We start from the raw sequence: 15,571 nt of genomic DNA, 5'->3' as shown, positions 1-15,571 counted from the left end.
GCCTGAAAATTGGAATGGTACACTTTGGTGCTATAAGTATTTACAACACAATTATTAATTTAAAAAATTCTCTTTAGATATAACTGGCAAATACATGTATAGCCAAATATAAACAACCCTTGTTGGTACTCTTCTATGGTGTTATAAGATTTGGATAAGTTCATTCTTGCTATGTTATTCACATTCCATGGTTTATAGAATTGCTAGAAAGATAAGTTAATGTTGATTATACCACAAGTATTTGTTATGGTAGCCTCAATATTCATTGTGTTCATTTTTAGTTTAATTTCAAACCACAAGATTCAGCTACCAGCAAAATGTTACTGTTTTTGTAATACAGTACATACGAAACTATGTATGGTTTTTACATAGAAATTCGGTATGGTGTTACTGTGTTTCTAGTGACAGTGTATATCTCTTCATATTATCTTTACAAGGTATAAATTACAACTTGATCTATCTCAAGCCCTGATGTACCTTTTTGTCATACAGTATTCTATAATTTTAATTCTGTCAGCTTTTATGAAGCGAATAATTGGACAACTGTATTCATATCAACTAGTATTTTTGATTGATAAAGTTTCATGTTAAGAGAGAGAATGTTCATGTTTTGATTTATAAATCTGTTTCATATTGTACAGTGATGTTATGATTGTACAATGTATAGTTTTTGTTGAATATTAGATATTTTAGTCTTTAGCATAGTTTATATTGTATATATAAAAAGGTAGCTGTGTTTAATGGGACCAAATCTTTATTATCTATTCTTCTAAAACATGTTTTTAAACAATTTATTCACTGATTATAATCTGATTAAAATATAGATCTAGCGGTTGATGGTATCTATATTATTTGTAGTAGATTACTCTTGCACTAACCTAAAAAAACATAAATAGATCTGCATATTGATAAACTTTGACAGATGTCAACTTTGGGCTGACTAGAAAGTAAAAGGTAATCAATCTCAGTAGAATAAGTATGATTTAATTTGCTTTGAACTAAACAATTTCTTTATGGGCCAATTGAAGTTCTATGAAATAAATTTGTTTGATTTGAATAATATGGGTGCCCCTCATGTTGCTGATATTGTATGTATGTTATTTGTTTGTCCTTTGATTTTCAATTGAATGTTTAGTTTCCCTATTAAGACCCATCACACCAGACTGCGTCTATTTGCAATTGGTTCCTTAAAAATACAAATTTTTCAACCTGAGACATATGCAACCACATTGCCTTCCCAAGTCACGTTTCTAATAAGATCTATGGGCTCAGTGCACTTCACTTTATTGGAGATGCTACGGTGATTGTCTAAAGACATTCTCGATTTCGTGGAGATCTCAGCTGCATTTATTGATGCCTCCTTCAGGCTTATACCACACTTATTTCGACCTAAACATGTTCTGAGCTAATTTTCCATCGCTGTAGCAGCTCAATCAGGACGTCTTTCTGGTGTGATGGGGTATTAAGACTAATGTATGAAATAATCCTGATATTGTTAGTGCTGTGATAATTGCCAAATTTTATTCATTTTAATTTATTATCATTTTGTTCCTGTCATTGTTAGAAATCCATTTCAGGCTGCTCAGAATTTTCAAGTCACTTTCTAAATTTTAAACTTTTGATTGATCAGTTACAAATGTTATATTGTTAAACATAAAACAGCTGTAATTAAAAAAAATTTCATTGGTTTTGTCATAGTAAAATAGCATAAAGAAAATTGTGCTTAGAAGTTGTGACCGAGCTAAAATGAAATTTTACTTATTATGATGTTACTTACATAGAACCTAGATCTTCTGTTACCCAGCCCTTGTAAGCTGTAGATACACAGGCCTACATAGTCATATTATTAACAATATTTATTCATTACACAAAGAATGTTTCTTTTAAATGTATATGTTTTTTCCCACAATTTGAATCTTTCTTGTTACTGTTTCTTAAGCTGTAAATGCTTTTTTATTACTAATCATTATTATTGTTCTTTGGTGAGATATTTTGTCAACTCGATACAACTATGTAAAATTGGATGCAATGGTTGCTGTCTCCAAGAGTTGATTGCCATCAGTCAGGTGCTGCAGACAAGTGCTATCAAGAGCAGTAAATTAGTTTTCTCCAGATATTTTATTAAGAAACGTGCTGGCAAACCTGAAGGTTCAATTCAGATGTGATGCGGGTTTCACAAAAAGCGTCTAGTCATTAGAAATAACTGAAGTTATTGCACACTGCATGGTGTTAACTATCTTCATTAGCCCAATCAGGGGCAGAACAGTGGGATGTAAAACACTCCAGTTATTTTATCACAAGTTTGAATAAGACCTACATCCTACTTTTCTGCACCTTATGAAGAGCATCCTGCAGGAACCAACTTTATAATTTCCATTCCTGGTCAAGTTGACAACCTATCACACCAGTCTTGTTGTGAGAGAAGTTGTATTAAGATATATTTAATTGTATAATTGAGGGTGATTGTATATTTAATTGTATATTATTATTGTATATTAATATACTATATGTATATATTGAATTATGGTGTCAAATTATCAACGTAATAAAAATATGAAAAATACCAGAAATCATTCATTGTATTATCAATGTTCTTTGCCACGAAGATCAAGTTTTTTCAGTCTATAATGTTGTGTGCAATGGAAAGCTTTCTCAATTGAAACATTCACAAACCAATTATTACATTTTGGTTAAGTCAAGGGCAATAAATGTCCTCATAAAATATCTTTCTGATCAGAGATGTCATTAACATACAGTGGAGACGCCATCTTCCAGACTTGAATTGTTGCATTCTGACACTAATTCAGGGCGAAAACGTAAAAATCAAATTTGAAAATTTGATTAAAATAAAATGGGGGTGCAAACCATGTTTTTAGGGGGATACCCCCACTGGTGCTGCCATTGCGCATATGCATTCATCCATATCACATCAATCCTGTAATCTCTATTACATCATAATATGGGAATAAAAGCATTTTTTTCCATGGATAATTTCAAACTTTGATCAGAAGGGTTTTGGAGAAACATTGTATGGCACTAAACACAAGCTACTGGTTTGTAGAGAAACAACACTTAATAATATTTCTGTAAAAATTTATTAACAGTATATAAATAGAATTAACTTGATTGTATTGCTTGTATTTTCAGTGAACTTTCTTGAACAGTCAAACTCTGAATTGCTGACAATAACTCTGTACATCTGAAAAAACCCAAAAAACTTTGTATAAGAATTTGGTTGGATTTTAATCCCTTATGACAGAACAGAATGATAAATGTTTCAAAGGGCCATAAATGGCAAATGCAAAATGATACAAGAAACATGTTCAATGATGCCAAGGTAATACACAAAATTTGTTATAGCTGGACATTATGAAGAGGACTGAAGGGAAGACAAATTTCTAAACTAAGGGCTCTAGAGGCCATGGGTCTGTAGTACGCGACTGGATGTCTAATTCTTATGTAAACTCAAACTTCGTTTCATAAAATCGTTTTGTAATTTTACTGTAGCCTGTAAACATTCATTTTATTGCCTGCATAACGGGCTTACTATTGCATGTCTTTCCATATTATATCTGTGACTGAAGAATGTCAAAATGGAAACGGCAAATTTGGTTCAATACTTTGTGAGGGTATTGCAGGAAAAGATATTTTAGATGTCATGAATGACACCTTTGGAAAAAGTAACATTGCCAGTACATATTATTTACTAAATTTGAAATATCAGGCATTATTTCTAGAATTATCCCTAATTATAGATTGTTAATTTTTACTTTGTCATATAGGCCTATGATCAATTTAATCAATTTACAAGGCTTAAAGCTTATTTTAAAAAAAAGAAAAAAAAAGAATCAATTTGGAGTTTCAAATCATGAATTTACGCGCGTTGGAAAAATCTCCAGATTTTTCAAGGCAAATCTCCAGATTTTTTTTCCTGACCTGTACCCATGTATGGTCTGTACTGAATTTTCAAATACGAATACAGAAATAGTCCTACACCAGTCAATTCAAACCAAACCTACTTTTTTAGTTCTGTACATTCTGTATCTACCAGTTTCTGTGTAGTTTGTAAGGATTTAGAGAATAGGGATGTTTTGGGTACCTCTTGTCTTACTAAACAACTTATTTCTCCCAGTAAATATTCACTTTCTTTTAATGAACTTTCTAGAGCAGCTGAAAATGAATAATATTAATATTTCATAAAATTGTGAACTAAGGAGTAGTATACCATAAAATTGTGTTCTGTTATTTAATGTGATATTTACCACTAAATGTCACTAAAGGATTACATATATAATAGGAAGTGGAGTAAAAAGGTTTCGTACAGACAAGTAGCCTGTCGTTTGCTAGAAACTTTTTATTTTCAACAAACATACTGACATACTATCACCAATCATGACAACCTAATCACTGGCCAAACACAATTGGCTAAATTTCCTAAATTTGGCTTTACTTAATGGTTAAAAAATTTCATTATCACATGACCTTTTAACAAATAATTAGCATTAGTTTTTAGTTAGTTAGATCATATTCATTAAAATACATTTATCAGATTATACAGGGATTCTGTTGTATAGTAATGACTTTAGGTTAGTCCACGGAAATATACACTTATTAACCAAGTTTTATGTTTCATTCTAAGAGGTAGTATTCCTAATTTCTTTATTGACTGATTACCTTGGAATGTATCTTCATCCTCTGGTATATAAATACCTCTAGTTGATATCTGATGTCGTGTTGTATCTAAACTTTCAGCTAGTTTATTATAGTCTTTATCTATTACTGGTAGATTAGTCATCACTGGACCTAATCCATTCTTCTATAAAAACCAAAATTTAACTATGACAACAAATTGCAAACTTATGAATTATGACATTTGGCATGCTGTAAAATTGGTAGAATTGTAAGTCATGTCTTTACGTTTAATTATAACTGATATAACAATAGACATACTTTAAATGCAGAATAATAGTTGTGTTTATTATGGAGGACAATACAGAAACCTCTGTTGATATACAACTCATTAAGATCTGAATCTAGTGAAATTATTATACAGCTGCTAATCAATATCTTCTTCCATAATGGATATGGGCAAAAACCTTTAAATATTAGCTGAATCCAGAATCAAGTATTTTACCTGTATTTCTAGTTGGTCGTCAAGTTGATTTAAATGTTGTAATCGGACTAGATCCAGTCTTAATGCAGATTCTTTCTCACGTAAGCTTTCTACTTCTTCCCATAATGCATTCAACTGACTCTTTAAAAGGAAACCTAGTTTGTTATATCTTTTTATTCAAGAATTTGTGAATATTAATTTAATAAGTAAGAAATGTAGCAATTCTGTTTTTTGATTAATCTTAGTTTATTTACAAGGAGAAAGAAACACATAATATTCATCCAGACAGCAATTCTTCAAGCAGTCAATTTAGAAAGATATTGAACATAAATGAGTCATGAAACTGTTTTGTATAATTCAAGACAGTCAGATGTTCAATTCCTTGAAATATCAAATGTTTTTCATAAATTGACGACATTTTTTGTGGGGTTTAACAATTAGCAATGAGCCTTAATAATATTCAAGCTTATACAATTACTAACTAATTTAGTACAAAGCTTTTTCATATTTGATGCATTATTGAAAACAAATTATAACATATCACTACAAACCATGGCAGTTTTTTCTTGTTCTTTAAAAACCATCTTAGATTTCGAATCTAAATATAACCATTGTAAATATCTTGAATATAAAACTTCTAATCTTTGTTGTGAAGATTTTATATCCTTCTTCTGAAAGTACAGAATGTCTCGATCATCTCTACTAACTCAGATTAGATAAGTCAAATATTGGATGATCATCAAAATGAGGATTGAATTAAAGTACTTTCCTGATAACAGTTCAAAGAAGCCTATGTGTGTGACTAATCTTAAGCGACATTTACAAACAATTCTACAGTATACTCCTGTACACAACATTTCAACTTACATTGTCAGTCATCCTTTTGATATAATAATTTCAAATCAGGATATTAGTATACCATAAAATTGTGTTTCAATATTCAATCTTTCTTATTATCTTAAAGCTATAAAGTATCTGAAAACTGGACCCCGAGTATCACATATATAATTTAACTATTAGTTACTGGCAGAAATTAAAAGGAAATACTATAGAATAAGAAAACTTACATTTGGTCTCTGTTTTCTATTTAAATATGGACTATTAACTTTCCTTGTACTGTTCATAGCGCTTAGATCTAAAAAAGGGGAGAAAAACAAAGTAAATATTAGGACAGCTATTTCTAGTAAAAATACTAGAAAATGAAATGAGTCCTACTTTTCTGCACCATGTAGGGTAATGAAAACAAGCAAGGGTGCATTGAGGAAAATTTTGCCAGGACAGCAGCATTAGCTTGCTTTTTTTCTATTTCCAACTATCAAGTGACTGACAGGGGGAAACCGGGTTGAAAAATCCGTAGGTACTATCCCGACTTGTTGGATGCAGAAAAGTAGGATGTAAAACTCCATTCATTTCATTTCAACTTGTTGGGATTAAACCCTGGGCCTTCAGGTTAGCGAGTCACAGTGGCTCCCCAGAAAGTCTTAGAGGAGAGAACAATTTTTCAAGGGGTTACAAACAGTCATACATCATAATACTACCAATTGCAATGTGATGATTTAAGATTTAACATAGAAAACTACAATGGACCCCTCCTCCAGCAACTGGCTTGTATGAAATTCATGCATATGCACATGTAAATTATGTATACAGCAGGTGTCATTATAAACTCCTTATGTTGAATTGTCTAAGAAAAGAGAGGTTTAAGAAATTGAATTCCAGTCCAAATAATCTTATGTTTATGTGTGTACCTGCAGATATTGCTGAGATTTCAGCATGTATAGCAGAGGCATCAATATCTTGTGTCTGATTGGGTAGATTGTCTGGACATGGTGTGGATGTTTTGCCACCGCCTGCCTGAGATGAGAGTTGACTAGGTGTAACAGCTCGTGTTTGTTGTTGATTATTACTGACTGTAGTAGAGGCTAGGTTTTTTCGGGGTAATGTTGGGGTTGTACGTGAATTGCTCGCTGATTTGGTCACTGGTAAACTTTTATTACTGGATTTTTTTACTCTTGATGTAGGCTACAAAATTAAATGTCATGAAAACAATCACAAAAGATAACAATACTAAACACATTATGAAAATAACATTACATGAAATCAGAGCTGGAACTGTAAAATAAATTATAAGAAACTGGCCACAATCTTCAAGATAGTCAGGGATTAAAATCCACTTAATCCACAGTTTAAAACAAATTGTCTTCTCATTATAGGCTTCTCAATCTTAATCATGACTAACTTTAGTTGATCAGTAAATGACAAGTTAACATTCCTTTCAAGCAGAACCTGATAAAGGTGACTAGCTAACTATAGTCAACATTTGAGCCTTAAATATCTATGTCAAAATTATGAAAATTTGTATAAAATTGTGTGTGTATATATATCAATTACATTACCTACCTTTTCATTAAAAGAAGCAGATGATTTAGAAGAAACTTGTAAATATCTTGAAGGAATAATTGTTGGAGCTGAAGATAAAAATAATATATCATGGTATATTGACTATAGAACAGTAGCATTTCTACAAGCAGCCATGGTCCACCTAGGAAAGAGCTTCTCTTTAATAGACAATACCAAAGCTCGATGCATCCTGTCATTTGAAAAGCATATGAACTCATATCATATCTAAGTCCATACCATGTTTAGCTATTTGACAAAATGACTATTATGGAATTCATTGTATCTCATATAATTTACCTGTTTTCATTTTCATCTTTGGACCCTTGGAGGACGTTTTTTGATTCTGTAAGGCCCTGAAAAAAAATTTACATGTACATCAAGATAGAAAAATAAAAGTATTTTGAAAGACTATTCTGCAAATGCAGAAGACAGGCAAAGCCATTTGGTGTACAATGAGGAAAACTTTGCCAAGACAGCTGGATCAGACTACTCTTTTTCAATTTCTAACTGTCAAGGAAATTGCACACAAGGCCTTTTTTCTTGTCAGCCCCTCCAACCTACATCAGTGACAAAGTGAAGCCAATAGGGAAAAAATTCAAAGGTATTATCTCGACCTATTCCAGGATTGAACCCAGGACCTTCAACCAACATCATGTACCTACTTTGATTTTATAACTGGTATATATTCATCTATAGAACAAACAGTATCAGTTTCACTAATAATAGATTGTAAATCATCTTCTATATCACCCTTCATAGAACCACTCTCATCACTGTCATTAAAATTAGGTTGTGGATAGTTGGGTTTTATTTTAGACGGGGTACCTGCTATCTTTCTTACTGGTGTTCTTCCTTTACTAGCTGATTTTGGACGGTCTGAAACACAGAAATAAGTATACTAATTTGTGTTCTTTTCTAAGTTTTTTTTTTATATCTCAGTTCAATAGCAAAAATATTCTATAATAAAATTAATCACTGATTATTCACATAGATTGGTTGGTAGATGACAAGTTAACTTCCACTTCCAGCAGATTCTGGTATCACTACCATCCATACAGAAAAATAATCTAACTTATACTGTCATTTGAACCATGAGTTTCTGTATGAATAACATATCATTTTTAAGTTCTGTACATTATGAACCAAAAGAGTAATGCAGAAATAAATATCCTACCTTTATGTAGAGGTGAAATAGCTTGTAATGTTGATGATTGTTTGACTTTAGTTACTGATCGACTCTTCTTTTCTACCACTACATTATCATTTCTCTCTCTGTTATCAAACAAAAAAAAAATGGATAAAAAAATTGGCATTTATTTTAAAAACTACCAATATTTTAACTAATGCTTGAGGTTTAAATTCGTTCACAGAAAATAAACAACAAAATTTGAAAATTATCACTATGAAAGACTTCTCTCAGAAAAACGATTGATCAGGATGTATTTTCTGCGGGATACAACATTTGTTATCCTTGATCTGACAAGATTCAGTTCGCGATATCTACAGAAACATTTTCACATTAATAAGATTGTTGTTGTACAGAATTATTCAAACAAATTAATTAATACCTCAAGGCATCAGTATCAAGATGACAAACAACTCTAACAGGGGATTTTTTCATTCCAATATTCACACTAACTTCAGCTGAATTCTCAGGATTTAATAGATTTTCTGTAGCATCCATTACAATTACAGACTGAAAGAAAGAAAGAAAGAACTTACAACAAACAAATAAGTGAATCATGTATAACTCTATAACTGTGGACTGTACATAATAAACCCTGCCAACTAAAAAAAACCTTTTCTATCACTCTTTCATACCCTTGCTTCCTCTCATACATAACTCTAACACACTTACATTACTACAGATGACAGATATCACACAGTAGCAATACAAGACATTACAAGAACTAATACATACCTTATTGATATCATCAATAACCTCTGTGTCAATATCAGATAGATCTAATGAAGATGTAGGTTGAGGTGATACCTGATCATGATAGGAAGGTGTCAATCTGAAAAGGTTCCAATGAAATTTTACAATTTAAAAACCATTTAGGAGCAAGAGTTTTTACATAATATTGCACAATTACAACCATAGAGCAATTTTCAATAATTGTAGAATGAAATCGGTTTGTTGATAATTTGGAACAGGAGAGAATAATATGGAACAAAAGATAGAAAAGGCAGAGAATTTTAAACTGAATGAAGATCATTCTATATGCATAACCTGAGGACAAAATAACATACTGTAAGTTTATATCTTATTACAGAACTGGATAGCTTACTTGCTTGGTGTAACTGACAAAGTATCTGTATCATGATCTTCTATATCATCACTCACTGGAATATCAAGAAACATGTACATGTAGGTTTAATACAGCTGAATGAATTCATTTACACTTTATGATAATATTTAAATGTTAACATGATTTTATTAACAAAGAAACAAAATTAATCTGCATATTTACATAAAGTACTTTTAGATTTTAGTTGACTAAAATCCACAATTTACCTTGAGCACCAGATAATGTCTTCTTCACAATATTACAAACTGGTTCAGTAACTAATCTTCCTTGAGCCAGAGGTTTCCTGAAATTCAGCAAAACTTAAGATCTGACCAATAATTAGTACCGGTAATTTCATTTGTATTAATACATGGTTGGTGTTAATGGTAGACCAAAACATCTGTCCCTATTCCAGCCTCTGATAGCTATTTGGTGTGTTGGCTGGTGTTGAGACAAAGAAATTAGGTTTATTAAACCTATTTAGATACCTCTGATCTGCAAAACCCAGAGATATTGTGAAAGGCGAATATTTTTTTAGTCTAGGCATACCATCATTTTCTTAATACACCATTAACGTTACGTCTCCTGTTCCATCAAAGTTTTTTTTAAACGAAAGTGATCTTGCATCAGCCATTTTAAACTGCATGCACAGGCAAAAGTTCAAATGTTTCAGAGTCACATGATATTGACAAACCGAAAGTTACAGTGATGCCCAACACTAATTCAGTCATTGTAAAGGTAATTTAATATTATGTTAGAAAAATGCATCTTCAGGGATGTGGAAAATCCCCATTTAACATTTTTCTTCTGACTCCACTAAAGCCGATAACTGTCAAAATATCCATCAGAGGCTGGAACAGAGGCAGATGTTTCTATAACTATAACTTACCAACACAGATAACTTTTAGTTCATGAAATAAAAATTGGGTGATCACTTCTGATATCTAATCTGGATGAATTTTTTTCATTAAAGTTCAGTTGGTTGAACTGTTGAATTGCCATTGATTGGTGATCGAAGGTCTTGAGACTTTGAGATAAGCTTAGACAATCAAACTGACTTCTTGAAGTTGGAAGTTTTTCTTGTAAACAAACTCGAAGACATTTATTTCTAATAAACTTCACTCACCTATTTCGTTTAGGCACAGACTTTTGGGCTGGCTTGTAAAGATCTCTTTTGCCCTTAGATGCCATCTTATTGTAGCGCTATAATGCCGTTAATTTCAATGTTTATTTATCTGAAAGAGTGACTTTCTAAAGGCCGCCATAATGGTTTAAAATTTCGACTTAGTAAAAATAAAAAAAACGAAATGACATATTTTGCATCATCTCATCTATTTGACCCATAAAGTACAAAAATATATTGCAATCAGTCTATATATATTTGCATTTATTCTCAAAACACATTTATTGAGATATGGAAACGAACGCAATGTGAAAATTTAACAGTAAGAAATGCATTGTTCCACTTTATCTGTAAGGATAGAATATGAACGAAACCACATGTTGGAGAAGTCCTTAAAGCAGTTTTTTTTTCTAATTTTATCTAATAAATGTGATATTTTCAAATCAATGATATTATCGAAATCATCTTTACAAATTTTAAAAAAATTGTCTTTGTTTTATTTTTCTATGTCAACAATGCATACTTTTTTTTTATCTATTATGAAACGTATTATGCGTTATTATTTAAAAATTTCTCCCCCTGTCATGGCCGCTGAAAGTCAAAAATGAAAAATTTAGATGATCAACAACCGAAAAAGACTGATGTAAAGTCAACGAAGAGGTCATGGGGTGGCATATTCGAAATACGAGAACCTGGGGTTTCTCAAGCAAAATCTACATCGCTCTTTAGAGCAGTCAATTTCGAATTATACAGCCGACCTGTATGTGGCTTGTTACATCATTCACTTTCTAAATCAGTTTCGCCTATGAAAATATGACTTTCTAATAGAATAGTATTGCATGCAAAATTTTCTGGGTTTAATTGATACTCACTCGCTTGATGATAAAGTAAGCTTATGAGGTAGAAACCACTGGGGAGAAAACTGTCCCACCAAATGTCCCACAAAGGAGACTACTTTATTAAATTGACCATGGTGAAGTAGCTAAAATGATGTTTTCAACTTAAAAATATATAGACCTAGACTGTCTTATAAAACTCATTTTCAGAAATTTCATTTAACAATAGTCACATTTAGAAACTGTGAACGCCAGATGTAATTATTTGTGGTTATCTTTTGCTATTTCAGAACAAAGTGACCATGTCAGCAGGAGCCATAATGTTTATAGGATGTATAGCTTATATAGCTTATATGAACATTACTGATGATAAACAAAGATCACATTATAATACCATTAATTTAGATGGTAGTGTAAGTTCTAGACCAAGGACTTCAAAATGGGACTGAAAATGTGATTTTGTTCTTCTGAGTAAAGTGTGTGGTAGGAGGTTACAACTGTGGTTTAGTGGAAAATATAATTAAAACCAAGTTTATACCAATAAATAATTATCAGTAGAATTGTTTTTTGGATCACATGACTACCAAATGCCTTTAATTTAGGTGAACTTTAAGTTCTGAATGATTATGTAGCTAATTATCTGATAAATCCACAAAACAAAGTAATGATTGAAATACACTTTTTTTGAAAGTCTTTTTCAATAATTACTTGCCATTGTATGGCAAATTGGTCAGTTTTATGGTTTATCAGATTATAGAGAGATTTTATTGAGTTATGGCACCATCTAAGTCCACTGAGTGATGACCATTTTCATTCTTAGTGAAATCAATTAAAGATATGATTGTTGGTAATAAAACAAGAATTTGCAGTGATCAAATTTTTTTTTTTTTCAAATAAAAATCATTTGATACAACTTGTGTTCCGTCCATTATTATCAAAGTTCAATGTACTTGCTTTATCTACAAGTTATGATTTGGCCAAGAGACGTCATTGACATACTTTTTGTGCTTAATTTCACTCTTCTCTCTAGGCCAAGCTTTTACAGTTGGCAAAAATATGAATGATAAATCTCCTGCTTACTTTTCCTGATGCCAGAATAATTAGAAGACTAGGGTATATATAGTATATATCTTCTAAAGACTCTAGAAATTAATCAAAACAGTTTCAAACTTAATATTTATTACAATAAATTCACAGTCTTTGCAATTCATAAACAAAACAATTCAAAACATGTTACAATCTTTGTTTGATATTACAGGCAATCTCATTTCAAATTCTAATAACTTGATTCCTTATCCTAAATCAAACATTGAATCTTAATATTTAAATTATAACCCTACATTTCAGGTTAGTATTAGGGTGAATTAAGACCAATCTCAATGAAAGCGCTTGGCTATCCCTTCAAGCTATTACGAATCTTATACCTTGACTGCAATAGAAAGTTGAGAAAATACGTAATAGCCCGACTTTGTGAATGTGAATATAGTGCTGGCCTAAGTCACATCTAGCAATAGATAAGCTCATGGATTACATGACAATTAGATTAGTAACAATGCAAAATGTGAAACATTATGAAAATGTCTATGACTTCTTAGACTTTTGAAGATTGGAAAAAGTTCAACATTTAGGAATCAGAAAATGAGAATTGTTAGTGCATTTTAACAGCATTAAATACTTTATATCATTTAGTCTTTGGCTAGATAAAGAAAATTCATTGCTATTAAAATGATAAAAATAATATATATATAAACAACCAGTAAGAGTGAGGTAATAATGGGACTATATTAACAACAGTATAGTTCTTCAAACCACAATCAAGCTAGAGTTTGCCCAATACAATAATACACTTGCGCAGTGGAGAATTATTACTGAGTTATACAAAGTTATAAAATTGTAGAAATTGGAAATTTTTTCTCACAATTGGAAAGAACTTGAGAATTAGCATGACTGTGATCTAAATAATACAGTAAACATATATAGAAATGCATTAGAATGACAAAATATATCATTTGAATTGATTTCTTCTTTGTCTCTAATATATCCAACTCTTGGGTTTTCTCATGCACAAAATTGCACAAATCAAAATGATTATGCATAGATTAAAAACAATTATTATTCAGCATATGAGAGGGTGAGATGTTAAAAGTGTTATGCAGCATATTGTAATCTTTTGACATATTCTGTCAGTATAAATTCAGCATGCATTATAACTTCTACATATCAGCAATCTTAAAGGAGTTAGTCAAGCAGATTTTAATGAAAGTCAATACCATATACCATATATGATAAGCAGTTTACTCAAAATACATGTTATTCCATTGCATGTCAAACAGAATGTAACCCAAGATTAAGTCATTAATGCATGTCATCTCGAGATGGTAACCGTGGTTTATGGTCTCAAACTGGGACAATTTGAATGTTGTACCCTGTCTTCACACCACATTATTTTATCTGTAATCTTTTGTTTATATATGAGATATAAGATTTTGTCACATTAAGTTCACCTAAATTGCTAAGTAGAGTTGGAACTTGTACTGTATCTAGTATATCTCAAAGAAAAGTCGCCACTTTGACATCAAAATCTGTCAATCTTTGGGCTTCATTGTTAATTTTATAATTACTGCTACAGATGTTGCAAGACATATGTCTTTGGTATTGTTTGATATAAGATTTACTTGGCACTATTTAGCATGAAATCAGCATGGCAAATTCCAGGATTTGGGCAGTTTTTACCAATGTCTAGAAAAATTAGTCAGCATTGTAAGCAGTTTTTACCCATGTCTATAGAGAATAGAAGGGTTTTCAAACACAGGTTTCTGGAGTATAGGCAACTCTTACATTTTTAACTCTTCTAACTAAACTGGTAATATCGTTAATACAACCCCTGTTCTGCGAGCTTTGGTAATGATTGGTATAATGTGAATTTCTAACATCAGTTGTGCGGAAGCGTTGAGACTGGTAAGCCATATCATAATAGCGAGGTCTTTGGGCTGGAGACGAGGCAGAGTTGGTTTCAATGGAAGAAAGAGAGTCTTCTTCAGTTTCTGGTGAAGCTGTTAAAGCCTCATCATTGGGTGATGGCATCATATGGTTGATATATCGACTGCAAACCAAAAATATGACATGAAATACATGGGGATTGTTCAGGAGATGGGGTGGGAGGTTCAGACCACTAATTTTTGAGAACTTGTTTTTAATTTTTTATGCCAGCTACACGATCAGTAATCAGCTTTTCATGAAAGACACATCTTCACAATGTCAAGCTATTACAAACTTCGTCTTTAACCTTTGACTGCAATAGCAACAATTCTTGTGACACAGAAGTTGGTAAATGCAGTGATTTGATTGGACTAGCATGTACTATCAATCAGAGCTCTTGACAAAAAGTTTGTAAACAATAAGCCATAATGTTTACAGTCTCTGTCAAGGGCTATGGGTACGATCCAATCAAATTGCTGGATTCCATGATACAAGAATAGTTGCTATTACAGTCAAGGTATAAGTATGAAATATGAAAATCATAATAGACGTTGTGAAGATGAACAAGACTGAACAAGTGTGATATGAAGAATTCAAGAAATACTGAGAGCAGTGTAACATAACAGTAGACATTATTAAGCCAACTAACTGATTTATTTCTGCTATTCACAATTGTCATTTTCTGAAAACTCAAGACTTGTTAAAGTCAATGTATGCCTGTTATGAATGTATTGAAAATCCTCTTATAATGTCTTCAACATCAGGTTTGTAGCAAGACACTCTTTCAAACTACCAAGTTTTTCTAGATTGATTTTATACAGACACATAA

The 15,571-nt window shown here is 31.6% G+C and overlaps 2 protein-coding genes across 2 annotated transcripts; one reads left to right on the top strand and one right to left on the bottom strand.

The window, feature by feature from the left end:
- Positions 1-3,080: 3,080 nt before the first annotated feature.
- On the bottom strand, positions 3,081-11,075 carry LOTGIDRAFT_231693 (hypothetical protein). Its single transcript, XM_009054120.1, has 16 exons — positions 10,931-11,075; positions 10,032-10,108; positions 9,805-9,859; positions 9,435-9,531; positions 9,082-9,209; positions 8,688-8,785; positions 8,176-8,389; positions 7,811-7,866; positions 7,514-7,581; positions 6,862-7,135; positions 6,181-6,248; positions 5,665-5,784; positions 5,135-5,254; positions 4,675-4,816; positions 4,020-4,170; positions 3,081-3,199 (listed from the first exon to the last, which is right to left on the bottom strand). Exons 1-16 carry the CDS (start codon positions 10,993-10,995, stop codon positions 3,118-3,120), a joined length of 1,815 nt encoding a protein of 604 aa, XP_009052368.1. The 5' UTR covers positions 10,996-11,075; the 3' UTR covers positions 3,081-3,117.
- A 439-nt stretch (positions 11,076-11,514) lies between these two features.
- Positions 11,515-12,670, top strand: LOTGIDRAFT_203775 (hypothetical protein). The gene is made up of 2 exons (XM_009054119.1): positions 11,515-11,687; positions 12,054-12,670. Exons 1-2 carry the CDS (start codon positions 11,532-11,534, stop codon positions 12,210-12,212), a joined length of 315 nt encoding a protein of 104 aa, XP_009052367.1. The 5' UTR covers positions 11,515-11,531; the 3' UTR covers positions 12,213-12,670.
- Positions 12,671-15,571: the final 2,901 nt, after the last annotated feature.

Source organism: Lottia gigantea, assembly GCF_000327385.1.
Source record: "Lottia gigantea unplaced genomic scaffold LOTGIsca_21, whole genome shotgun sequence".
NCBI classification, from domain to species: Eukaryota; Metazoa; Mollusca; class Gastropoda; family Lottiidae; genus Lottia; species Lottia gigantea.
Note: the sequence above shows the minus strand (reverse complement) of the source record. Positions and strands in the feature narration are given on the sequence as shown.

Excerpts from the sequence above, each read along its gene's own strand:
- LOTGIDRAFT_231693 (XM_009054120.1), bottom strand. The coding sequence starts at position 10,995 with ATGGCATCTAAGGGCAAAAGAGATCTTTACAAGCCAGCCCAAAAGTCT. Across the intron at positions 7,867-8,175 it reads ATACCAGTTATAAAATCAAA|GGCCTTACAGAATCAAAAAA; the intron begins GTAGGTACATGA and ends ATTTTTTTTCAG. Across the intron at positions 7,136-7,513 it reads CTGCTTCTTTTAATGAAAAG|CCTACATCAAGAGTAAAAAA; the intron begins GTAGGTAATGTA and ends TTAATTTTGTAG.
- LOTGIDRAFT_203775 (XM_009054119.1), top strand. The coding sequence starts at position 11,532 with ATGAAAAATTTAGATGATCAACAACCGAAAAAGACTGATGTAAAGTCA. Across the intron at positions 11,688-12,053 it reads TCGAATTATACAGCCGACCT|AACAAAGTGACCATGTCAGC; the intron begins GTATGTGGCTTG and ends TTGCTATTTCAG.